At 56.9% G+C, this 17,059-nt stretch overlaps 1 protein-coding gene across 6 annotated transcripts in view; it reads left to right on the top strand.

Moving 5' to 3' along the window:
• EPB41L1 (erythrocyte membrane protein band 4.1 like 1) overlaps nucleotides 1-17,059 on the top strand; it is a 64,988-nt gene that overhangs the window by 44,251 nt on the left and 3,678 nt on the right. For 4 of the 6 annotated variants that reach the window (XM_083873289.1, XM_083873288.1, XM_083873291.1 and 1 more), the window contains 8 exons: nucleotides 1,039-1,230; nucleotides 11,201-11,599; nucleotides 12,976-13,044; nucleotides 13,463-13,543; nucleotides 13,732-13,794; nucleotides 14,742-14,837; nucleotides 15,692-15,772; nucleotides 16,663-16,779. In XM_083873289.1, coding sequence (XP_083729415.1) covers nucleotides 1,039-1,230; nucleotides 11,201-11,599; nucleotides 12,976-13,044; nucleotides 13,463-13,543; nucleotides 13,732-13,794; nucleotides 14,742-14,837; nucleotides 15,692-15,772; nucleotides 16,663-16,779 — 1,098 coding nt within the window. Of the gene's footprint in view, nucleotides 1-1,038; nucleotides 1,231-2,407; nucleotides 2,507-9,934; nucleotides 10,043-11,200; nucleotides 11,600-12,975; nucleotides 13,045-13,462; nucleotides 13,544-13,731; nucleotides 13,795-14,741; nucleotides 14,838-15,691; nucleotides 15,773-16,662; nucleotides 16,780-17,059 lie in introns of all 6 variants that reach the window. The other 2 variants (XM_083873293.1, XM_083873292.1) reach the window with 2 other exon arrangements.

Here is a 17,059-nt window from a genome sequence, read left to right on the forward strand (position 1 = left end):
TGGGGTTGGCCACGCTGGCACCACCCAGGCTCCCTGTGCAGCCCCACCGGGGGTCGGCACTGGCCCCGACCCCCACCCGCCTCATCGCTTGCCCACTGCATGTGCATGTGCTGCACTCAGCCCAGAGGTGGGCACACCTGAGCCCTCCTCAGCTCAGACATGCGGGGCCAGGGCTGGACTTCTGAGCTGTGCTGAGCCTTCAGCATCTGGAAAATTTGGTGGGGCTTTTCCTGTGACTCTCATGGATCTCTTCTCTGTTGCCAAGGAGGTACTGGGGAGGTGTTTGGGGCCCTCCTTTGGAACCTCAGGAGAACTTCGGGTTTGGGTTGGAGGCAGAAGCCAGGTTCCTCCCGGGAGCCGGTTTGCCCACCTCTGCGGCAGGACGAGGGGGCCACCCCAGTGCCTGTGCCCTCACCGAGCCACGCTCTGACACCTGATCCCTCTCCCCTGAGCACTCTGAGCTGTCTTCTCTCCACAGCAGATCAGACCCACCCCACCCTGGGCTGTTCCACAGGGATCCAAGTCTGGATCCATGCTGAACATCCCTGCCCAGCCCTGGACCTCCACCCCTTTGTCAGAGCCTGGTCTAGAGGAGTTCTGCTGGAAATGCCACTCACTGAGACAGCCTGGGCTCCCTTTGTGCCTGGCACCAGACAACAGCACAGGCTGCTGATGTTTCCAGCAGGGCCCCATTGCTTGCTGATCCCAAGGGAGAGCCCACTCTCCCCTCCAGTAATCTTTAGCTTGTCCCCAACCAGGAGGACAGAGCCCTGGAGATTCCACCAGGCTATGCCATGCCTTTCACCTGCCACACACATTTGGCCCCATGCTGCCCTTCTGCTGCTGCTTGCAGTGAAAGAGCAGCTCCCTCTCCTACAGTGAGACATGCAGACTGTGGTGCTCCATTACACTCCTCATTTGGCTCCTGAGACCCTAAATTCCAGCCCAGTGTGCCACCAACGCTCCCGGTGCCCCTGCTCATCCCTTTGGACTGGACCACTGCTTTAACCATCGCTCTCTTCCTCTCTCCTTCCCAAGTTTTTAGACAAGCCAGAAGATGTTTTGCTGAAGCATCAGGCCAGCATCAATGAGCTGAAGCGGACTCTGAAGGAGCCCAACAGCAAACTGGTTCACAGGGACCGGGACAGGAGGCTGCCTTCCTCACCAGCCTCTTCCTCACCCAAGCACGAGGATGAAACACCAAAGGGAACCCCTGAAAAGGCCACTGAGGTTTGTTCTGCTGCTTCTCTTCCAGAGAGGATCAGGATGTATTGGGGAGAAGTCCTTCAGCTCCCATGCTGCCCTGAGTGAGCATGGTGGGAGTGACATGCTGGGGACAGGGGTGGTGCTTTTAAGTTTTTGAACCATTTTCACTGCTGGAGGGAGTCTCTCTGGGCACTGCAGGAGACTGAACAGCCCTGGTCTGGAGGTGTTTTGGGACTTCCTGAGGGGTGATTTGTGGCTCTGGTAGCCATGGGGTGGTGTTTTGCTCACTCTTCTCAGGAGCAGCCTGTAGGGCAGTGCCAGCACAGCCCCTGCCTGGGGGTGTCCCCAGCAGAGCAGGACCAGACCCCTGTGCAGGGGTGCCCCATGGTGCTCTCAGCAGTGGAACCTGGGTGGTGGGAGGATGTGGATGATGAGTGGTGCCACGCTGGCATCCCACACCCACATCCTCCCTTCTGGGCATTCTGCACACTGGCTTTGCACTGGGACCATGGGGGAGACAGGAGACCACTGGAATTGGGGTGCCAGGATGGAGCCCCCAGTGCTGGAGGGGTGTTGCCTGGGCCCTGCTGGGCTCTGTGGCCCTGCTGGGCTCGGTGCAGGCAGCATGTGACAGGAGTGTCCCCCTGCCAGCCTGGACACCCTATCCCTGCTGCGGAACCCTCCCTGCCTGCTGTCCTTGAGGCTGGGCTCTGAGCCAGTGCTGTGCCTGCAGCAGGGGATGTGGCTTCAGGAAGGAGGGTGCCACACGTGGGGCTGCTGTGCCCTGGCTGCCCACTGCCATGGAGAGGGCACAGGCTCTGCAGGGAATTCGGGATGTGCCTGTGTTCCCACTGGGCCCCAGCACTGCTTGGAGACTGGGGCTGCAGAGGTGGCTGTGGCCCCTCACAAAGCACTTTCCTGGGAAGAGGGGCTTTCCCCCACATTGCTTTTACCATGGAATATATCAGGTGCAGAGATGTGAATGGAGCATCTAGAGCTGGCACAGCTGTGACCTCTGTCCATCTATCTATCCATCCTTCCATCTATTCATCCATCCATTCACCCACCGGCCCACCCTTTGTTCCTTCATTCCTTCTCAAATTCTCCCTTTCTCTCTCTCTCTCTGTCTCTGTCTCTCTGTCTCTGTCTCTGTCTCCCTCTGTCTCTCCCCATGGGTGCTGGGGTTTCCGTGCTGGCACAGACGATGGAAGAGGACACCTTAGACGATTTTGCATCTGAGCATGGAGCTTCCCTAAGCATGGAGTCTTTCACGCAGAAAAGCCTTGTCTCCTCTCCTGAGGTTGTCACCATCTCCTTTGTCCCCCACCTCTTACTCTCACTGTGGGGGTCCCCACCCTGCCAAGGGGTCTTGTGCCCTCTGAGCAGATCTGCCCATGGCTGAGTCCCCTATCTGGTGACAGGCAGGACCCCTCCCAGGACAGGGCTGTTGATGAAACCTCTCCCCTGGCTGTTCCTGCTGGACTCTGAGATGTATTCCTGGAGGGAGCTCCCAGTGCTGATGTGGGGCTGTGCTGGAGCCCAGTACTGAGGGTCCCAAGGCAGGGGTGACCCGATGGCCTGGACAACTGGGTGGCTGCTCCAGCAGCCTCAGGCTGTCCTGCCTGCAGCTGGAGTTCCCTAGGGCCAGGCACCCTGACAAAGGGCATCTTTGGAGGCATCCTTGGACCCGTGCCTGTACACAGCCAGGTCACGCTCCATCAGTGTGAGGGGTGTGAGCTCTCAGCACCGCCTCTGTGTGAGCTTAGCTCAGGGAAGGGGACAGCCAAAAGTGGTGCCTTCACTGAGCAGAAGCAGGCTGGGGTTTGAGCCTTGATTCTGGCATGGTTGGCCCCAGGGACACGCGGTGCTGGGGCACTTGTCCTGCCTGAGCATCCCAGGGAGAGGCAGAGGGGTGGGGGACAGGCTGGGCACACTCTTGCTCCATGTGGATGTCCCTTAGTCCATGCAGAAGTCACTAACACGGGCAGGAGCCTGAACCTGGGCTGGCTGAACCAATCCCCAGGAGGTAGGATGGGGGTCAGGGAGGGCTTGGGCACAGCCTGGGCTTCAAGAAGGATATGGCACCTTCAACGGAGCAGCAGCATCTCCTAGGCACCCTCCCCATTCCAGTATTTCAGAGCTGGAGGACAGAAACAGCAGGTGTGAGGTGCACACACATCTCTTGAGTCAGTTTTGCCCTCAATGTGCCCAGCCTGAGCTGGGGTGCAGGTGCTAAGGGGTTTCTGCAGTCACCAGTGGTTTCTCTCCAGGCATCTGTGGCTGAGACTCAGGCCTGGAATGTCTCCACATATGCCCACAGGCCAGAGCCTGTGGTCTCCATGAGAGATTCATGGCCCTGAGGGGGTGATGGCACAAGGACGGCACATCTGCAGGGCCTGGAGCTTTCATCACTGCCAGAAGGTCCCCCTGGTGCCCATGGGCTTCAGGCCCACTGAGGTTGGGTGATCTGTCACTTCCAGCCCTCTGTCCCCACTCCTGCTGGAGGACAGGAAAACCAGACTGGGCAGTGCCAGGAGCCTCTCCAGCTCCCTGTTTTGTCCCAACATCTGATTCCCTCATTATCCTTGCCTGAGGCTATGCTTTCCTCTCAGGTGAGCTAGGTCTCCCTCAGAGCAGAGAAGGGCAGCAGGAGCTCTGAAGGATGCCCAGGGGAGAAGCCTGGGGCTCTCTGAAGTTGCGGCTCCTGTTGGCAGGGGTAGAGGCTGTCTCTGCTCTCTGTTGTCCTCTTTCTTTCCTGTCTCTTGTGCTGCCTAGGCCACAGTAGGAATGGCCTTCCCAGTTGCTCCTGTCCCTAGAGCTGATGGGGAGTGAGGGAGGGCGGGGAAGTGTGAAAGCCACTTATCCCTTGGGAGGTCAAGGCTGGTCTTTGGACAGACCCTTCCCAGCATCATCTCTTTGATGGCTCCATCCTCCAGCCCACTGACCTCCAAAGCTCAACGACATTCCTGCTTCCCTGGGGGATGTGCCTGAATATTCAGACATTTGCTCCAAGCATCCCCCAGAGTCCTCAGCCTCTGGAGACACAAGGGCAGCCCTGAGTTGTGGCTGGAGCTGGCACTGAGCCCTCCAGAGAAGAGTTCACCTCACACCAAGGAGGAGCTGGATGTCCCTTCAGCTGGGCTGTGCTCATCTCAAGAGTCTGAGGAGAAGGAAGAAGCTGGTTTGGAAATAAATCTGAAACTGGGGTTTTCCTGACTGGTTAAGAGGTCCTGTCATGGATGAACACCTTCCAGGGATCAGACTTTTTGATCTACAACATTCATCTTGGGCCTTAACTCAGAGGAGGAGCCTGAAGAAACTCATCCTCTTTGCCCAGGGAAGGTCTCCTCCGAAGGACTCTGGTTTGCAGCCAGAGAAGAGGGATGAGAGGGCTTTGCTGAGGAGATTTGTACATGTGCCCACAACTTGTCCATCCTTGTCCTGGCTGAGAACAGGTTCAGCAGTGGGACAGCAGGGCAGGAGCAGGAGAGAAGCTGCTGCACCCTCAGGAAAGTGTGCGGTGTCCTGGCTGAGTGGCTGCTGAATGGAAGGAGGGAGTGCTGAGGGAATGAATGCCAGACACCAGCATGGGCTGCCCAGCAGCCATGGAGCCTCCCAGTGAGGGATGATGCTGCTGCCATGGGTCAAACCCACCTGGGAACAACCCCTATGCAGCCACTGCTCCTGGCAGGCACTGATGGGCTCTGTTCCCATTTCCATGGGCTGGGAAGGAACAAAAGCTGCTCTGGAGGCAGACGTGGAGGAAGGGAACTGCAGAGCAGCTGGTGCAGGGTAAGAGGCTATGGGAGAAGCTCCTGCTGGAGGGAGCTGGGGGTCAGGTCTTCTGCTCAGCAGGGCTGCCTTGCCAGGGCAGAGTCCCTGCCAAGGATCCCTTTGGCACCAGAGATTCCCCTTGCTGCCCATCCCTGTGGATGTCCTGGCACTGCAAGGAGCTGGTATCTCCCCACCCTCAGGGGTGGGGTGTTCTCTTGGGGCCCCACAAGCTGTGCTCCAGTGCAGCCCCTGGGTGCTTCCCTGTAGACTCCTGGGGATTTTTGGAGGAAAAGGGAATCTTGCCTGGGGCAGAGGCAGGCAGGGGGCTGCAGTGAAGGCAGGGGCAGGGCCTGCAGCATTGTGCCAAGGGAGCTCTGCTTCCTTTGGCAGCTGGCAGACAAAGCAGCAACTAGGAATGGCGTTTTTCTGCTTGGGGCTCTCACTGATTTCTCATTTCCTTGTGGGAGCTCTTCTACTAGTAACTGGTTTTCCTCCTTTCTTTCTCTCCTCTAATATTATCTTCCCTCCCCTCTCTCTGGCTCTGCTCCTCTCTGCCCCCCGTTTCCCCCTCTCTAGTATCAGTCACTAGGTTGGCATTTTGCATGCAACTGCTCCAAACATTCCCCTGGCCCTCTGCATGGGGGGATCCTTGGATCAGTGTTCCTGGTTGGAGGGGGAGGGGACAAGCAGCCCCCTCTCTCGGCCTGGAGTGCATCCTAGTGCCTTTGAGGGCACCGTCCTTGCCCTTGCTGCAGGCTGTGCCCAAGCAGGCTGTGCTATGGGTAGTGCCAGTCCCATGGGGAGCCCCAGCACTGCCCTCCTCATGTGCTGCCAGGGGTGGCTGAGCTGCCTCATGGTGCAGATGTTCTCCTGAAACTCTCTTCTGTGAGTTACTTCCTACCTGCTGTTCCAAAAGTGGCTGAATTTTAGCAGTGCTTTGTTCTTGGCACTCATGAGGCCTTTTTAGCTGAAGTGCAGGATGCGCACGTGGATGTACAAGGTGTCCCTGGCAGCAGTGACCTGGCATCCCCTACCAGCAGCACAGTGACATTCCCTCTGTGGCTGTGCTGCAGGATGCTCTGTGGCCTTTGCTTGATCCTGCTGCTGAGCCCATGGTCTTTTACACTTCACAGGGAACTTTTCACAGGTGACACTTTCTGAACACTTGGTTTCAGCATGGTGGGTTCTGAGGTGATGTCCCTGATGAGCTGGAAAGGAGGGATGGTCTTTGCAGGAGTCTGAGCTGTAGCATCTGGTAGGAAAGAGACAGGGCCTTGCTGGTAGCTTCAGATGGTTTCTTTCCCTGTTTGTGCTCTTGGCAGTCTGACAAACTCTTAGGCTACATGGATGAAGCTGACAGTGAAGCTACCCAAAACCCCTGGCCTTGCTTCCAATGAAATCTCACCCCAGAGAATTGCCAGAGCCAGCTGGAAACAAGGGGGCAGCCAGCTGTGCTTCCCTGCCTCCAGAGAGACCCTGGTCTGGTTCATGTGTCTGCTGGGAGCTCCACTCCCACGCTGTGCCACCAACAAAACCCCAGGTATTGCAGGTGTCAGGGAGCCACCAACCAGAGCAAAGCACTGTCCCCAGAGGGGACACTGGCTCAAGTCCCCAGTGTGGCATCAGCCCCTTATTTCCAGTCCCTCTTTCCATCAATGAGTTGCCAGGCTCTTTGTACAGAGCCTCAACTCTGGCCTTGATAAGAACAATAATAATAACAACAACAACAATAATAATAGTAATAATAATAATGATTGTGATGATGATGACGTAGCCAGGCAGACCAGCTGTGCCACTGGCGCCAGCAGCAGTCGGGGCCGGGGTATTGATGCGTTTAACTCTTCTTGCTCCAATTGCAATACAGGGCTCGGAGCACTGGGTATTTATAGAGAGAGAAGCCCCTAGGCTGGAAGCTGTAGCTCTGAGGAAAACTCTGAGAGCCAAGACGGAAGAAGCACGTGCAGGGACCTCGGAGGGGAACACGAGTGCGAGCCTGATGAAAGTGGAGGTGACGGTAGGGAAAGCCAAAGACGTGGCAGGCCAGGAAGAGCCAGCAGCTGCAGCCTTGGAGACAAGGAAGAGAGCCAAAATGATTGCTAGTCCTGAGGATTTTGAGTCTGTGTGGGAGGATGAGCTCTATGAGAAGGAAAGCAGGGGTGAGGCCAGCCCGGGGGTGGCACATCCACCCGCCGAGAGTGTGGAGGGGGTGCCCCAAGAGCCAGGCAAAGGCGCAGCCACCAGGGAGCCAGGGCTGCCCAAGCCTTGTCAGCAGCCTGAAGAGAGGCAAAGGACCAAGATTTTGGAGCCAGAGGCTCCCCAGGGAGGAGGTGAGCTGCTCTCCAAAGAACATGCTTCTGCAGCCTTCAGGAAGCAGGAGGCCAGAGTGCCAGCCACAGCCCCAGAGCTCCTGAAGATTAAAATGAAGGCTGGTGATGACAGCTCAGAAACTTCTGCAACCCAGAGGATCATCTACTTAGGAGATCCAGAGGGGGAGGACAGTAAAACACACCTGGTCTTGGACACTGGTGGGTGGCTTGGCTTGGAAGAAAGACCAGAAGCCCCAGTAAACACATCCAGGGAGGGATCTGGGCATGTGGCACCCATGGCAGAAGGATTCCAACCCCTCTCCTCCACAAGTCACCAACACAGGACAGTGTCTGGAAAACCCACTGGAGCACCAGAGCCGCCTGGGATGGGCTGTGATGGGACCAGCCTGGGTGGACATCCCCTCACTGGTTGGGAAGAGCTGTCCCTGCAGCCAGAGAAAGGACCTGGTGCTGGTGTGCCTGGAGGAGCACCCATGGGAAGTGAAGCCCTGCTGTGTTCCCAGGAGGTCAGACCAGAGGAGACAGAGTTGCAGAGCTCAGTGGGAGGTTTTAAGCCATGTGGCCTGGCAGGGGATGGCCCCAGGGCTGAGGAGCACAGAGGGACCCCAGCAGAGTCCCCAGATATTTGCCCAGCACTGGAGGGGCTCTCAGGAAAGGTTGGAGCAGACAGTGACAGGGAGGAAAGTGCCAGAGTGGTTCTCCAGATGGAAGAGATAGAGCCCAAGTCACCTCCATCATCAGCCGGGTCTCAGCAGCGCCACACTCACACCGTGGGGCTGGAGAGGGACAAACCCAGTGCTCCTGTACCTCCACCCCTTCCCCAGAAACTCAGCCCAGTCCCTGTGGAGCCATCTCTGGGCACAGAGCCTCAGGGCACAGACCTGTCCTTGGGCACCAGCGCGGCCACAGGGCTGGCCATGCCTGAGAGTGTGAACCCCTCCATGGAGGTGGCACTACCCATTGGCACCAAACCTGCAGCTGAAGAACAATCCCAAAATGTGGGATTTGCTTCATGGAAACCCCATCAGGAGACACGTCCTGTTATAGGAGAGCCACCCCAAAATGCAGACACTGCAGCAGAGTCGATCCAGGTTAGAGACTTGGCCACCAAGGAGGTTGCCCAGGACATGGACACAGCACGGAGCAATATCTCTGCCACTGAAGAGCCACTGCAGGAGGAGAAGCCCATGATCAAAGAGCTCTTCCAGGGCTCAGGACCAGGGAAGCCAACCAGAGATGAAGGCTCTGGGATGGAAGAACTATCCTATGACAAAAGCCTTGGCATGGCCAAGCTGCCTCCCAAGGGAGAAGAAGCAGAACATCAGACTGAGACAGTCCTGAGAGACTTACCCCTCCACACTGCAGATTCCAAAGCACAAGAGCCACACCAGGACTCAGAATTCAATGTGGGACAAGATCAGGGTGGGAGCCGGACAGTCGCAGAAAGCACCAGGGACAGTGATGTGGCTCCGGGGCAGCCACTGCAGGATGAGTCTCCTCCCAGAATAGCTGCTGATGTCCCACACTTCCAGTCCCCTGCAGCAGGATTGTGCCAAGGAAGCGAGGCATCCCAGCTCTCTGCCCTGGTGAATGAAGGCGGGGCAGGGCAATCCAGTGGTGGGACACATCCAGCAGAGCCTGGGGTGTTGGTGTGCATGGCTGGGCTGGCAGGAGCTGTGCCCCAGGAGCATGGGGATGCTACCCTGGCCCCAGGAAACCAGCAGGACAGCAAGAGCTTCAGGGAAACCTCAGTGGCCTCTAAGATCAAGATGTTTGAGCAAGGTGAAGCAGATCGAAGGGCAGCCCAGGAGGGACAGGAGCATGTGCCTGAAGCTGAGATATTGGTGACAGCCACAGGGAAGACAAATCTGGCACAGGACATGTCTTTGAGCACTGGCCTCACTTCACCCCTTGCAGTGGGACCTGTGTCCAGTGTGGGCTCCTTGGCCCTCGGGCAAGGGACTGGTTCAGGAGACACCTTCCACCCTCACTCCCTGAAGGAACATGTCTCTGCTGACCCTGAGCACGAAGAAGACAGTGCTGACCTGGCCTCACCCGACTCCGGCTGCGAGCTCACCCTGGCCGAGGCCATGGTAACTCCACTGAACCGTCCAGACGGGACATTCGTGCGCATGTTCTGTGGCTCTGCCCGTGTCCAGTGGCTCCTCACACATCCATTGACTGGCAGCAGGCGCTTTGCATCCTTGTCCTCTCTGTCTGTGTGTGTGGTCAGGCTTCACTGGCTGCATGCGCAGCCGCTGCCCAGTCAGTTCATCAGCTTTTGTTTTGTGCCGCCCCAGCATTCTGGCTCCCTGGAGAATGCCGCTCGCTGAGCCAGGAAGGGGCACCCGAGCTCCGTGGCCGGGAGCAGGAGAGGGCGCCGGGGGGTGGCTGGAGGAGCTGAGACTGTCACGGACGCGCAGCCCCAGCAGCAGCGTGCCCACGCTTCCAGCTTCACCCCTGCATTTCCTACGTTGGTTGATACCCCTTCTTGCTTAGCTCCCACCCTGCCCTGCCTTCAGCAAACTGGTGGCCGGGTAATGGAGTAGCTTCCCTCGCTCTTGTGAGCACTAGTGCAGCTCTTGCAGAGTTCATTTCCTTCCGACTAACCCTTTTCTCTAATCCAGAGCAAATCTCAGGAACCAAGTGAGGAAGAAAAGGATTTATGTGACCCATCAGTAAAATCCAGTCTGAAAGAAGAGAATGTAAAGGCTGCTGTTCCAGTGGTCTCGCAGGTCTCAGTGCTGTTTTGCTAAGTGCTTCTCCCGGCAATGTGAGCGCTCGCCCCGCAGCCAGGGCTGTGCTGCCCCTCCGCTCCCCTTGCAGGGCTCTCTGTATGTATTGGTCAGACACACCCCCCCAACACGTGTCTGCAGGCGTGTTCCTCCGGGGCTGCTGGACGCCCTGTGTTTCGCCCATACCTCTCAACCTCCCACAGGGCCGAGGGAGGAGTGTGCCGGCACAGCCCGGCCCGTCGGGGGATAGCCCTGGCTGCAAACGCTCGGAAGCAGAGGCCAGGTGGTGGGGTTTCTTCTGGCATCAGGGTGGGCTTAGAGCTGTTCCTAAGGGACAACTGGGTCTAGATTTCCCATGGCTTCATGGCAAAGTGTGGCAGTGGGACACATCCCCTCCGATGGCAGTGTTGAGAGGTATGTCCATGTCTGGAGAAGAGTGGATGGAGGGAGGTCATCCCTTGGCTCTGGCCATGCTGTCAATTACACTGACCAGGTCACCCTGAGACTGACCTGAGGTCTCTGGAGAAGCAAGTGGTGTCAGTGGGGCAGACTCACCCTGGGGCAGCTGTTGGGCTGGACCTCCCCCCAGGGTGATGCTCCACAGAATGCTCAGTGGAATTGGCTCACTCCTCCTCAGTGGAACTGGCAGCCTCCTTTGCTTCTCGGTCACTGTGCCTGGCTGATGGGCCCTTCCCTTTCAAACTCTTCTCTCTTTCTTTCCCTTGTTTGTTTGTTGTTGTTTTTTTTTTTTTTTGAGTCACTGATAGCCCTGCATCTGAGCTCTTTCTGAATGTCTCCTATCAGACCCATTGTTTTGCATCCATCTGCTTCCACCAGTGCACTGAAGTGTCTTCAAGCTGGCCGAGCTTTTTTTTTTTTGTCTGACTGAGCCTTTTTGAAATGATTCATTGCCAGCAAACTTTTGGCACAATATAATTGAGTTGCCTTCTCTCCCCCAGCAAAGCCACTGCTGTCAGAAAGGTTTCAGTCTTCATGCTTGAGTTGTGTTTCACTCTACTCTATGATGTTTGCTGCAGCCTTCCTCCTCCTCCTCCTCCTCCTCCTTCTCCTCCTCCTTCTCCTTCTGCCGCCGTGTCCCCGCCGGTGCTGCCCCACGGTGCTCACGGCCCCGTCTCTCCACGATTGTGTCTCCTTCAGAGAGCGGGTGTGAGGGAGGGCCCTGAGGAGAGGGTGAAACCGCCCCGGCACAGGGCCCCTGAGAGTGAGACCGGCGACGAGGAGCCCGACCAGGAGAAGGACTCAGTCTTCCTGAAGGACAACCACCTGGCCATTGAGCGCAAGTGCTCCAGCATCACGGTTAGCTCCACCTCCAGCCTAGAAGCGGAGGTGGACTTCACCGTCATCGGGGACTTCCATGGCACAGCCTTTGAGGACATCTCCCGGAGCCTGCCTGAGCTGGACAAGGACAAGAGCGAAATGGAAGATGAAGGCCTGGTTTCCTTCCAGCACACTGACAAAGTAGTTCCTGAGCTGGAAGAGGATGTCAAAGGCAGGGATAAGGTCTCCCAGCCGAGCCCTGATGTCTCCCAGCCAGAGGTACACAGGGACACCATTCACCGGGACTGGCCCGGTTCCATCGTGCCTCCGTGTCCCTTGTGCCCAGCATTGCCTGGCGGGTGTGCGCTCCCAGCTGGTTTTGAGGAACTTGCTGGCTGGACCCCCCTTCCTGCCTGGTGCGCTCTGTGTCTGTGTTGCATGGCTCTGTCACGTGCTTCGTGCATCTGCTAACCAGGAGAAGTCACTGTCACCTCTCGGTCCCTGAGTGTGGCTGCCCCACCCTCAGCCCACGGCAGCATGTGCGCCGCAGGGAGTGGCACTAACCGTGGAGCTGCCCTCGTGTCCTGCATGAATTCAGTGACTAGTCTGTGTAGTGCAGAGCCATGTGCTGCCCACTAACCTTTCTGGTCATGCTGGGGCTGGGAGGGATTGGCCTCGTGGAGTCGCCCTGGAGCTCATGGAGGGTCACTCTGTGCTGGGAGGGATCATAGCAGGGCTAACAAAATTGCATGTGCATGTGTGTGGGGCTGAATGCACGCATGGGAGCAGAACAGTAGAACCAGCCTCAGATCCTTATGGCCTTGTCTCTGTGCTGGGCCAGGGCCATATCTGGCCCAGGCACGCAGGGCAGCCTCCAGCCCTGTAGGTAAGTCCCCAGTGCTGGCCAGAGCTGCTGAGGTTAGTCCAGACCTAAAGCCAGGAAAGAGCAGAATTAGAGGGAGCTGTCTCTGAGCCAGCCTGGAAACTCTGATGTGGAGTGTCCAGTGCTGTGGCTGTGGGGAATCCACTCCAGGGCCAGTGTGAGCAGGGGGTTGTTGGTTCAGGAATACTGAGCACTGGTGAAGCATCCCCCATGCAGGAGCCCTTGGCAGCTCTAGTTTCCTGCAGCAGGGCAGTACTGGCAGCCCATGTCCCTTGTCGTATGCCAGGCTCTGACACCCCAGCTGTACCCAGAGCCGCCAGGAGCTGTTGCAGATCACAGACTGGCTGTGGTACATGCCTGAAACTGGTTTGGTGCGTCTCACTTGGCTTTTGAAGAATAATTTGTCCTTATCCATGGTGTCTATAAATCTATCAAAAAAATCCCAGGGACAGAGCAGCAGGCCTGATTTAGGGTATGTAGGTTACAGGGCACTGTGGATGGTGCCCATCTGCCCAGGGCAGCAGCCCAGCCATGCTGTTTGCCCAGGTAGGACTTAGTGTGACACTCACAGGACATTGTGTGTGTGGCAGAGGAGTAGGGCAGGGAGGCTCTGCCTGGGGCACAAGGTGCACAGAATCAGGAGTGTGGATGGGCCGGAAGGGAGCCTAAAGGTCATCTCTTTCCAATGCTGTGTCATGGATAGAGCACTCAGGGCTGTTGGCATCATGCCCCAGGGCCTGGCTCTGCTGACTCTCTGCTATTCCTCCTGCAGACTTCAGCCCCAAAAACAGACGGTGTGACTCTGAAGAAGCCCGAAGCAGAAGGCTCCACTCCACATCAGGTTAGCACCACATACACGGCCCAGGTGACATGGTGGCTCTCCAAAGCCCCAAAGAGGCTGAGCGCTCTTTGAGGGTCCTCAAAGCCTCAGCCCACCAAAGCCTGTCCCTGGCAGCACTGCTGGGAGGGCAGGGGCTTTGTGGGGTGGTTGTGAGCCTCTGCTCACCTTTGGCTTGCTGAAGTCCCCAAAACACAAACTAAAGCCCAGCCAGAAATACTGTCTGAGTGTCCCTGACCCCACATGCCATGCTGCTGGGCAGTGCTGGCACACAGGAACATCTGTAGTGGGTGACAGCCACTAGCTGTCTGTGGCCTCACGGGTTCTTCTGGCAGCAGGGATATTGTCACACTGTCCCTGCAAGTGTCACCCATTCTCTGGTGGCACCTCCAGGCTCACCTGGTTTCCTTTGCCCTGGCAGGTGGACGGAGGCACCCCTGGCAGCAGGGACACCACCACCACTGCCCAGGCTGGCACCACAGAGACAGCGCTGGTGACCTCAGTAAGCAGGGCTGGCCCTCGAGGGGAGGGGAGCCATTGTCCCCTGCAGTCCTTGTGCTCCAGTAGGAGTGACTGAGGCCAGCTGTGCTGGGGGGACCCTGCCCCACCAGGGGTGTCTTTGGAGAGTGACACCTGCCACATTTGCCCCATGCCAACATGAGCCAACGTGCCTATCTGCTCTTCTTTCAGGATCACAGCACCAAGGCGGGCAAAGGGGCCGCTCCCACTGCAGACCTTCGCTCTCTGTCACCGGTGAGGGGGGACAGTGGTGCCACCAGCCAGGCCAAGCTGGGGAAGGCAACTCTGTGGGGCTGGGAGTGAGTGAGATTGGTCCCACGGGCCCCCTACTGTGTTCCCAGCACTGGCACCTGGCTGATGTTCTGGTACTGGGAAGGACAGAAGGATGCTCAGAAGGCTGGGGAGCAAGAAGTCAGGAGACCCGGAACTGTGGGGGTTTTCCTATGCCAGATCCATACCGTGAGCATCTGCCTGAGGAGGATAATTCCCAAAAATATCCCAGTCCCTGCTGCAGTGGGCTGAGATGCATTTAGCCCTGGGTGTCCTGCAGGGTCACCCAAGGCCACCCACAAAGTCTTCTGACTCCTAAGGGAGGTGATGGCTACCAACCATCCTGCCCAGCAGAGCTCTTACTCTGGAAAGGGATTTCTTACTCCATTCCCTCGTTTTGATGGAGTCCAGCCTGGCCCAACACCAGATGCTGCCCCAGGCTCATCCCTTTGTGCTTCAAGGAGAACAGAGCTGGCACTGGGGCTGGGGTGCCAGTGCATCCTTCCCAGCCTTCCTTCCCAGCTTTTCTTCCCACCCTTCCTTTCCAGTCTTCCCAGCTCTTGCCATGCTCAGTGGGATGGACAGAGCCAGAGGCAGCCTGAGAGCTCTGTGCTAGAGTGGCCCTGAGGGTGGATGGGGAAGAGCCAAAAGCAGCTGTGAGACCCTCTGTCCACTGCAGAGATCCTTTCCAGCAGCTGTGGGCCCCGGGGATACCTGTGGAAACCTCTCTCTGTCTCTCCCAAGCCCTTGGTGCAGCTGGAAGCACAACTCAGTGCCTTTTTCTCTTGCCATGCTTTCCCTCCCATGCTTGGCTGAGCGGGTGCATCCCAGTGGGAAGGTCCTGGCTCGCTGGGAGCCGGGCTGGGGGTCCCCCACGATGTCCCCCTGATCCCACTGCTGGTGTCCCACAGATCTCTGGCGGCTCTGCTGGGAAGGAGGTGCTCACCAGCATATTCAGCGCCACTGCAGAGACACTCTCCACTTCCACCACCACCCATGTTACCAAGGTGAGAGCAGCTCCAGGGCTTCCTGAGGGCCACTGGAGTTAGGGGATGGGTGAATTTATATCATGCTTGGTACAGCAGAAAGGGACCATCTCCTTCCAACAAGCCAAGAGCTGTGTGCTGTCCCACTGGAATGGCGATCCCACAGAGTGCTCTGTGCCCTGGGCACTGCCTGTCCCATCCAGCCAGGTGTGACCACAGCAGGCAAGCACAGCCAGGGGTGCATTCAGCCAGGGACAGGCCAGGGGTGGGAAGTGAAGGAGATGAGGCTGCAGCAGAGGATCTCACCCATGGCAGTTGCATCCCCAGATTAAGTACATGCTCTTTTTCCAGGAACAAGGGACAGGATAAGAGGAAATGGCCTCAAGTTGCACCAGGGCAGGTTTAGATTGCATATTAGTGAAAATTTCCTCACAGAAAGGGTGTCAGGCACTGGCACAGGCTCCCCAGGGCTGTGGTGGAGTCCCATCCCTGGAGAGGTTTCAAAGATGTGAAGCTGTGCCACGTGGGGACATGGTCAGTGGTGGTCTTGGCAGTGCTAGGGGAGCAGTTGGGCTTGGTGATCTCAGAGATCTTTGCCAGCCTCAGTGATTCTGTGATTCTCTAAAGACAGCAGCAGCTCTTTGAGGGAGCTGAGCAGCAGGAGGGTGCTTGGTACTTGGTCCCAGCTCTTCTCCTTCCCCGCTGTGAGCTGCTGTGTCACACTTCACCCTGAGTCAAGGGCAGTGGGAGCTGTGCTGAGTTACAGGGCAGTTCTTGAGGGGATGCTGGTGCTGTTCCTGCTCCCGTGGCAAAGTTTCCCCTGCCTGGAGCTGGCTGCTGGGACAGGAGTGAGAGCTCTCCTTCTCCTCACGCAGACTGTGAAAGGGGGGTTCTCCGAGACCCGGATAGAGAAGCGCATCATCATCACGGGAGATGAAGATGTGGACCAGGACCAGGTAGGAGCAGGATGCCCAGCCTTTGCCCGGTTCTGGCTGTCCCTGGAGGATGAAGCACTGCATGTTTCTACTTCTGGCTGTACCTGTTTACCCCTTTTGTCTAAAAACTGACCACCGAGGCCCCAGACCTGTTGAGCAGGGTGGGTTCCCATGGGTGCAGTGACCCTCAGGCCATTTCCCACCATGAAGCCATGGCAAAGGTCACATTCCAGTGCAGAACAGACTGATGGCATCACCTTTTTATAGTCATAAACATTTCTAGGTGCCCTTTCTCTGTTGAAATACTCCAGAGTGACCCAGGTCACCTCTCTCTTCCAGCACAATCTCACTACAGGTTGAGTCTCTCCAGGTGATGGTGTTTTGCCTCTGCCTCAGGGTCAGAGGACAAAAAGTGACACACTTTTGTGATGAAATAACAAAAGACTGACACAAGTCTTTAGAGCCACAGGGTCATTTTCCTGTGGCCTCACCCTTTGGGATTTGTTACTTAAGAAAAAAAATTAAAGAGATAAAGTAATTAAAAGGCTCTAAAATAATTTTTAGAATTCTAATAATGAATTTGATAATTCCTGTAGATTTCTCTAGTGTTTTCCTTTGCCCAGATTTCAGTAGCACATCTGTACAGAAAAACATCAGAGAAAAGCAGCATTTGAGGGCTCCCAATCATGGATGAATTGGGATGAATTCCCAATCATGCTGGATTCCCATGCTGGGCTCCAGCCTCTTCTGCCAGGCTGCTGTGGGTTCAGCTCTGAACCCCTGCATTCCTATCCTCCTGGAATCCCACTCTGCTCCCTAGAATCCTACTCAACTGCTTTCTGGCTGCAGTCAGGGTACCTGATTGCTGGAGAGGGAGGACAAATGCTCTCTCTCACCTTTCTGCTTTCCAGGCACTGGCTTTAGCAATCAAAGAGGCAAAACTCCAGCACCCCGACATGCTGGTAACCAAAGCTGTGGTGTACAGAGAAACAGAGCCCTCTCTAGAGGAAAGGGACAAGAAACCTCAGGTAGGTGGAGAAGCTGCCAGGTGTGATTTACACCTGCTGGGTAATGGGGGTGTAACAGGTCATGGTCTCTGCTCCCCACCAGCCACAGGTGTTGGCATGGTGGCTCTGGGCATGGCCACCTAGTTGTGGTTAGGAAGCCACTACCATGCCACCCTGCTACTACCAAGCCACTACCATCACCCTGTGATGTCACCCTGCTGTCCTGCTCAGCACAGGGCTCACAGGCATGTGATGTAAAAAGGAAAGGACCTGCTCATCCCCCTGGAGTGGGAGTGAAGGG

The sequence above is a fragment of the Zosterops lateralis genome, assembly GCF_965231275.1.
Source record: "Zosterops lateralis genome assembly, chromosome: 16".
NCBI classification, from domain to species: Eukaryota; Metazoa; Chordata; class Aves; order Passeriformes; family Zosteropidae; genus Zosterops; species Zosterops lateralis.